The sequence below is a fragment of the Liolophura sinensis genome, chromosome 1 (assembly GCF_032854445.1).
Source record: "Liolophura sinensis isolate JHLJ2023 chromosome 1, CUHK_Ljap_v2, whole genome shotgun sequence".
NCBI lineage: Eukaryota > Metazoa > Mollusca > Polyplacophora > Chitonida > Chitonidae > Liolophura > Liolophura sinensis.
In genome coordinates, this window is record NC_088295.1 from 57,131,691 (window position 1) to 57,140,085 (window position 8,395).

Genomic DNA, 8,395 nt, shown 5'->3' on the forward strand with positions numbered 1-8,395 from the left:
CGAAACCCATCACCACCGTCTTGCCGCGCACCGTCTTGGAAAGCGCTAACGGTTTCTCCTACAAGACAAAACTTTTACAACAGGGGAGAATATAAAATGTGAAAAGGACACAAGACAAACGTTTAACAGAGAAAAGGGGAAACGATTAAACTGAATTTAGATATGACACATATCACAAGTCAAAACGTTAAAAAGAAGCAAGACACGTTTAAATGTCGACAAGCGACAATGCAAAACATCGCAAAGAGACAAGATAACAGACAAGGCAAAATGTTTACGATAAAAAGTGACAAATGTCTTTTGCGACATTCCGATCAACATGTCTCGTTTGCTTCTTGTTTGTTTCTGTGTTCCTTTTTTTGTTTTGTTTTCTTTTTTTCATATATTTTTTTCTTGAAAAGCTGAAAGTCACAATTGTCGCCTTGGGAGAGACGTTTTAAAGTTTCATGAGTAGATGGTGGTTTTTTTTTAATTCACAATATGGCCGTTACCGCTGACATTATATGAAAATATTCCGATTAAAAAACTCTTGGTAGTATATTAAAAATGGATGTATAGCGCCGCTTACAAAATATAGCAATAATTATTAGTATACCAATGCTGCTATATCAACTTCTACTTTCCTTGAGCTATTGGTACCGTTTGACCATTTTATACTTACTGATCGTGTCACCACGAGGAGCACTTGCTGACTAGTGGCTGCGTTGTTGACAGACACACCTCTAACAAGAATTTTAATGAAAAACCAGTTAAGCCAAAATAGTGTAATATGAAAGACTATGACATAAAAAGGGGAACAAGAGCAGTGGCGACAGTGTGACTGTTGCCAAATGGTCACACGTAACCGGTGAAATACGATCTCTTGTCAATTTACATAGTTTATGGTCCCAACTGTTCATGTATACGTTTAAATAGTAGCAACATACACGCCCTATATCACCATGGTTAAAGCAGAACTCGGTTTTAAAAAAAGCACTGATGTTAGGTGCACATTATTACACATTACTGATCCAGAATTACTCAAAATTTAACACATTACATTTAACACAAAAATATTTCGTCCGAATCTCGACCAAATCACGTACAATGCACTTGTTTATCGACTTACTCTCGTCAGTATGTTGCAGTATCAATCCATATGATTCTCCAAGTTTTTTTTTGCAACTCAACTTAAGGGAAGAGCGACAGTCGGCGGACAACCCGAGATTGGGAAGAGATGCAGAAACCAGGGCGACATCCTGACGTATATCGCATCCTGACGTGGGTCGAGATTTACCACACAACGCAAGATATAGTCGAGCCAGTTGCTTCGAGACAACGCCTTGTTCCTCTAAATCTAGCATTTGGGACTAAATGATGCGCAAATCTCGTCAGTCGCTCTAATAGGTGAAAAAACTCTCGTATACAGCGTAAAACACCGATCAAATATTTATTTATTTATTTCATTGGTGTTTTACACCGTACTCAAGAATATTTCACTTACACGACGGCGGCCAGCATTATGGTGGGAGGAAGGTTGCTGGCAGACCCTCCCACGTACAGCCGGAGATTATTTCACCTATACTGTAGCGGTCAGTGCAAAACGGAGTTTCTCGGAGCAGACCACCGCTGTGAGGTACTTGACAACCCTCCTGAAAAAGCCGCAGTCGAATCAGCGACTATTTCAGCACGTATTTCAGGATACGAACTTGCGGCCCTATTGCCCATTTAGACGTTTGCGCCAATGTTTGTACGAATTGATGTTTTACGCCGTATTCAAGAATATGTCAGTTATAAGACAGCGGCTTCCATAATGGCGGAATGAAACCGAGCAGAGTCATGGAGAAACTCACGACCATGCGCAGGTTGTTGTCAAACCTTCACGCTTACGAACGGAGAGGAAGCCAGCATGAGCTGGAATCACACTTTCACTTACTTTTACTTAGCGTTACTTTTGTGCTGTGATACATTTGTGTTTTTTGCCTCAAATCCGCCCAAATATGATCACATGCATTTGTAACCAAATAAGACATATGTTACAAATGTAACGTGTTTTATCCTCTGAACGTGTAATAAAACAGAAGCTGTTCACGTGGTTACCGAGTGGGATGGATGAGGTTATTCCAATAATCAGTGAAACAGTACTTATAGAATGGATATGGAATCCGTGTAATCTTAATCGTGTCGATGTAAAACAAACTTTTCTCAGTATGTTCATTGTCAATCCCCGTTTCAACTGTGTTTCCTTTCATAAAGGATCAACGTGATTTTAATCGCTCAACGTGATTTTAATCGCTCAACGTGATTTCAATTAAGGCGGGTGTAACACAACACCCTGGCGTACTCCTGTAGGTAACCACTGTAACATAGTGAACTGCCTGCAGTAAACGACCTCTACGTCACTACAGTTATACTATCTGAAGTATATTCAAATATAAGGTTCAGAAAAAAAGTCATCTCTGCAACTCTCAAACTTCATGATTTGGGGGCAATTTTCATAAAGATACACGAAAAATACCAGGGACAGTGGCAAACAGTGGCAAAAAGTGGCAATATAGTGACAAGCAGTGGCAACACAGTGAAAACACAGTTTCAAACAGTGGCAACAACTAACAAACTGCAAGTATTTGTTAATACTGGTAGCTGTATTTTCCCACATCCTGATCACAACTACATTTTATTCTAATACCACTAGTAGGGTATAATTGAGCTTGAAACTAAACTGATAACCAATGGGCAAATCATTCATGCAAAGAACTCGAACAACCATTTCGTCTTGGAGCTATGCGAGTGATTTCACTGATCAATCGTTGAGGTGCCTAATTTTAATATTACTACAAATATTCGCAACTATAACTGACATAGCCTTTCTAAAGCATTATGCCGTTGGTAGCATTTGCCACATCATGCCAGCCTATAATTACTCAACTCGTCGTCCTGAATACGATCTTTTTCGCCCGGATGTTTGACATGCATATACAGTCATCACTGCGGATCATAAAACCTTAATTTACTCAAATAACGCCAGGACTGTTGTAATAACACACAACTGACCTTTAATTTGCACTTTCGTATATTTTTTTTCACCATTCATGCAGGTTTTCATTATATATGACTTAATATGCGATAATGGTTATAACGTTTAAATGGAAATGTATTTCCTATCCAATCAAGGTTTTACGCGTGAATAGGCCTAATCAAGTTAACACCGCTATGTCTTATAGTGTGCTTCAAAATAATGTCACATAACACATTGTTTAAATTTCTCCACATCAGAGCTTTTCAACCGCACAGGAATTTTTCTTAAAATGTACAGCAAATCAATAAAAAATGTTGCCGTTTTACAAGTAAAATCACATTAAAATAAATCATTAAATTTATATACAATATTTTTGTCCCGTCAGTAGGTTTGTCATGTAAAAGTTTCTATCAGGCTTTGCATGGCTTTCTCCATCCACATTCTACATTCTACCAATGAGTATAACCAACATCAAGTAAATAAATAGAGCATTTCTCTTATTTGTTCTGAAGAGCAGGATTTTTCCTGTTCTATATACGATTTCATGTTGGATGACATCGAAATGATGATGAAGAAGAGGTCGATTACGACAATGACGTTGATGAGGATATTACAGGTTTGCCCTCGCCGGAGTCAGAGGAAAATTCACTTCATCCACTACGTTACCGCACATTCATCTCCACACCATGAATGTAGGTCCTAAAAATCGCATCGTTTATAATCTAATTTTTTGCAGTCGATAGGCACAGATCCGTAAGAGCTACCGTTACGACTAGTCAGTGTGGTTCACTGCTGATCGGTACGTCAGTGCATCGTTAGATCAGTTGTTGACCCACATTCGTGTCATCGTGTGGCTAATACTTTATAATTCTGCAATTCCACTGCACAACGACCTGCCCTTTTAAACCCATGGGTTGTCGTTCCGTGATAAAATTCCAATCAAGACAGAATGTGAGGTATATATGCAAATTGTCACTCTGCTACAGCTCGCCATGTGTTCGACATAAGACCTAAAAACTGTCACGTGGTTAATACATTCTTAATGAAAGCTCTCCAAATCGAGACAATCATACAGTACTAACAGTCACTTGTGAAAAGATAGATTCGTCACATTTGCTGCGCAAATAAACAGGTTCACCATAACTGATAATTATTTCTGACGGCAAAACAAGAGTTTCCTCTCTCACTGAAGACAAAAGGCATAAATCTCGAAGACGCCATTTCGCTTTGCTACAGATCCTTGCGATCCATGATCAGGAGAAATCGACATTTTAGAGCCGGTTTCAAGGGCCATTTTGTTCCGTAAAGTGTTTTCCGGAATGGACCGATTGGATTTTTCAGTCCAATGATTAAACGTTGAGGGAGGTAAACATCAGAAATTACTGAAACTAGTTTTAGCGTTTAATTTATTTGAACTAGTGCATCCATGTAAAAGGGCGGACAGAGCAAAAGTGCAAGGGAGACTTTTACTGTGTGGCTTCTATTGCTGGGCCGTACGTAGGAAGGTCTGATAGTAACGTGCGGATGGTCGTGGCTTTCCCCCGGACTCTGCCGGTCTCCTCCCACCACAATGCTGGCTGCCGTCGTATAAGTGAAAACACCGATCAAGTAAATAAAAAAATAAATCTATTGCTAGGACTATTAGACCTTTGTAGATACGAACTGGAAATCTCAACACGACAGTATACAATTACTTACTCCTTATATACAGAGGCACACACAAATACGAGTATATACTCACTGCATAGTGTTGCTATTAGGAACATCCATGCTGAAAGGAGGAATTATCCCCGAAGTAAGATGGAACAATGTGTAGTTGGTTTAGCTGCCATGTTTGCCGCCTCAGCAAATCTTGATGGGAAAAGCTGAGCTGCTGATTTGAAAGACAGTGCTAAGGAGAGGGATGAGGGATGCGGACCGCTGCCTTGCCAACAGAGCAGCGCGAGCTGAGGTTCGTCGCACGCAACCGCTGTAGTAATGCAAAGATCGGAGCAGTTACACCTTTCCTGTTGTGAGTTTGCAGCTAGTGCGATCGAGTCGCTGTTACAAAAGTTCTCTGAAAAGTTCTCATCGTATACACAGCAGAGGTATTTCACAGTCAGAATGGTTCTGATAGCAGAGAGATGAACAAGAAATAGCTGAGTGACAACTTGTTTTAGTGAAACCATGCGCACTCTGCAGACTTCCACAGTGGACAAACATTTCATGATTAAAAACTGTCCAGGAAAGTAGTTGGATTTATTTATTTATTTGGCAATTTGTTTAACCTAGTAAAATATTTTATTCTATGGTGACCTTTTCTGACTGGCGTGCATCATTCATTAGAATGGAAACGCCATTCAACAAACTACCACGACCCTTTCTGACCACAGTAAGACCAGTGACGTCACATAAGTTTTTTTTTTTTTGCTACTGAACACACATTAGACTGCTACAGTTCATCATTCAGAATACATATACACATAGATCTATGAATGCATGCGCTGATTTGACCTTGAAGCGAAGTATTTCAGGCAAATAGTATAGATGTGCCGTAAATGATACCTTCTGGCTCACAACAGACAACACAACAGGGTAGAACACAAAATCTGATCTTTTAAGTTTACTCGGTTAGAAAAATTCTCAAAAATTACATCGAACTATTTTTTCTGAATAGTTTTTAATGGCCTTTCATCTGTCACCATTTTACAGTGGTCTTTATTGTTAATATAACAAGAGAGTTTCTATCTGTGTGTCTATCTCGTAATCAGCCTTTTGGAATCTGTCAGTGTGTCTGTTTGTCCGCCTATTTGTCTGTCTGTCTGTTTGACTATATATGTCTTTTTATATCTTTATCGATCATATGTATTACTCGTCATCGACTCATCAGGCAACTTTCAGTTTTTTCCTATCAGGTCGGTTAAATTAAGGCAGATCATAAAAATAATAATGCCATAATTACTTCATTTCTACATACTCAAACAACAACGGTGCCATAAAGCTATAAAAATGGTGCGTCAAACTTCCAAATGGCAATAAAATAATATGCAATAATTGGAGAGATTAGTTTTTTAAACTGATGAGATATACCGGTTAATTAACGACTGGATAGTCACACGGGTCTAAATACATGCCCAGAAACACGTATTCCGATTTTTCACGGAACTAGTGATCATTATGTGATATCAGTGTTAAAAACCCACTCATACCACGATTTGCCCTCAGTACAAGTAGCTTCATTTGTGTATACAAGCCCCAATGACCATGGCTTTATTACCTGGTACCTCTCTATAGCCGGCACTACAGGAAGTGAGATCGGATGTCGAACACCAGCCCGAGAGCTCAGAGTTAAGTACAGAGGCCCACCTTGTGAAAAAATAAAAAAATAAATGTACGTTTATAGAGGATCTGTAGGGGGTTATAGGATATGCTTGATACAAAAGTGGCTGGGTGATACAAAAAATGACGGGTAATGAGGTGATAAATTTCTGAAACTTAACTGTTTGGGTTAGAAAAATTGTAGTTGAGAATTATTGACATCTACACGTATTGGTAAGCGCACATTTGCACAGAACTGATAATTTTTGAAGTCACTTGTACAGTATAATATACATTGCACAGTAATATACATCTCGCTCCCTTTCAGTAATACAATTCTTCACACACTGTCCTGGGTTGTAAAGTTTGCCTGATATTCAACATTTTTTGTATAATTAACATCATATAATGATATAGTAAGATGTAGATCTGCGTAGGTTTGATACCAGGGATAGCTAGATATATTAGTATAGGCCTACACGTAAAGAGGCAAACTATAACTCTCTTTACCCCGAGCTCTGCCCGGTTTTCTCCCACCATAATGCTGGCCTCCATCGTATAAGTAAAACATTCTTGAGTACGACGTGAAACGCCAATAAAATAAATAAATAAATATAATTCTCTTTATAGACTATAGTAAAATTCAGGACCGTGCTTTTGATAGTCCCCTTTAGAGCCCCATATTTTCCCTCTTTTTGGCACTGAAAATTTATGGCTCATAATTAGTGCATTGTTGACTTGTGGCTGGATGACCAAAATTGTCTGGCGCCAACTGATTGAATAGAAGGGTATAAAAGGTGTCAAAGTAGATGAGCTATACCATACCACCGAGAACTGAGCAAGCGGGCGGCAGTGTATAGAATAAACAGCGTATCTGTAAACTGCTTATCGGAAAACTCCAGGAAACAAAAACATTATGCAAGGGAAAATGTTTTTTGAGGTGGTTCTTCTTATAGCAGTGGCGGCCAGATCGGGTAAGACGCTGTTTGTTACTGTTTCTTCTGTCTTTGCTTTTTGTAACAAGGATCCCACGCACAAATGTCTATATGGTGTTTTTTTTTTTTTTTTTTTTTTTTTTTTTTACAATCGGGCAATAAATAAGTATGGAATAATTGCAATCTGCTGAACATAGTGCACAGACAAAATTAAAGTGTAAAATATAAACATTATCATCACATATGTTTAAAGGACATTATTTTGACTGTATCAAAAAAACCTGATGTCACTATATACGTTTTGTCCCAAATAAGGTGAGAGTGCCGCTGTCAAACCATGTGACTTTGTGTGTCCACTCTCCCTGCTACCGGTTTGTGGTAGTGACGGAGAAACCTATGACAGCAAATGTGATCTAAGGATGGCAAACTGCAGGTAAGAAGCCATTTATACATATCACTTTATTTTAAGTTCTTACATCTTACAAGGGGCCTCCGTGGCTCAGTTAGTTAGCGTAAGGACCAAGGAGCCTCTCGCCGATGAGGTCGCTGTGAGTTCAAGTCCAGCTCATGCTGGCTTCCTCTCCGGTCGTACGTTGGAAGGTCTGCCAGCAACCTCTGCCCGGTTTCCACCCACCATAATGCTGGCCGCCGTCGTATAAGTGAAATATTCTTGAGTACGGCGTAAAACTTCAATTAAATAAATAAATAAATAAATAAACATGGCAATTTGCACCTTTATATGCCTGTACTTCGCGTATTCTTGTACAACCAATATTGTACAAATATGTATAGAAGAGATTGGAATTGTCTTTTCACGATTTAGATGGTCTTGTCACGGTTGGAGTTGTCTTGTCACGATTGGGATTGTCTTGCCACGGTTGGAATTGTCTTGTCACGATTATGCTTGTCTTGTCAGAAATATACATGTGGTCATTACATCAGAAAAGTTGGTAAATAAGTTGTTCGACATTCTTGTTTTCCAGAAGAAAGGGTCTGACTGAGGTCACAGTGGTTAACGAGGGACCCTGTGGTAAGAACTGCACACAAGTGTCCATAAACATCACAAAACCGGACGAAAAATTCCTACAAGCCTAACGTCTTTAAGTATTAATCGAGCTTTGTTTTAAAAAAATGTATCCTACATGTATGTTTGCACAAAATGAAG

General features: G+C 39.0%; 1 protein-coding gene across 1 annotated transcript in view; it reads left to right on the forward strand.

Moving 5' to 3' along the window:
- Nucleotides 1-7,128: 7,128 nt before the first annotated feature.
- LOC135462291 (ovoinhibitor-like) overlaps nt 7,129-8,395 on the forward strand; it is a 6,921-nt gene continuing 5,654 nt past the window's right edge. Inside the window, exons 1-3 of the mRNA XM_064739646.1 lie at nt 7,129-7,269; nt 7,546-7,663; nt 8,214-8,277. Of these exons, the coding sequence (XP_064595716.1) occupies nt 7,212-7,269; nt 7,546-7,663; nt 8,214-8,277 (240 nt within the window). The 5' untranslated portion in view covers nt 7,129-7,211. The remainder of the gene's footprint in view (nt 7,270-7,545; nt 7,664-8,213; nt 8,278-8,395) is intronic.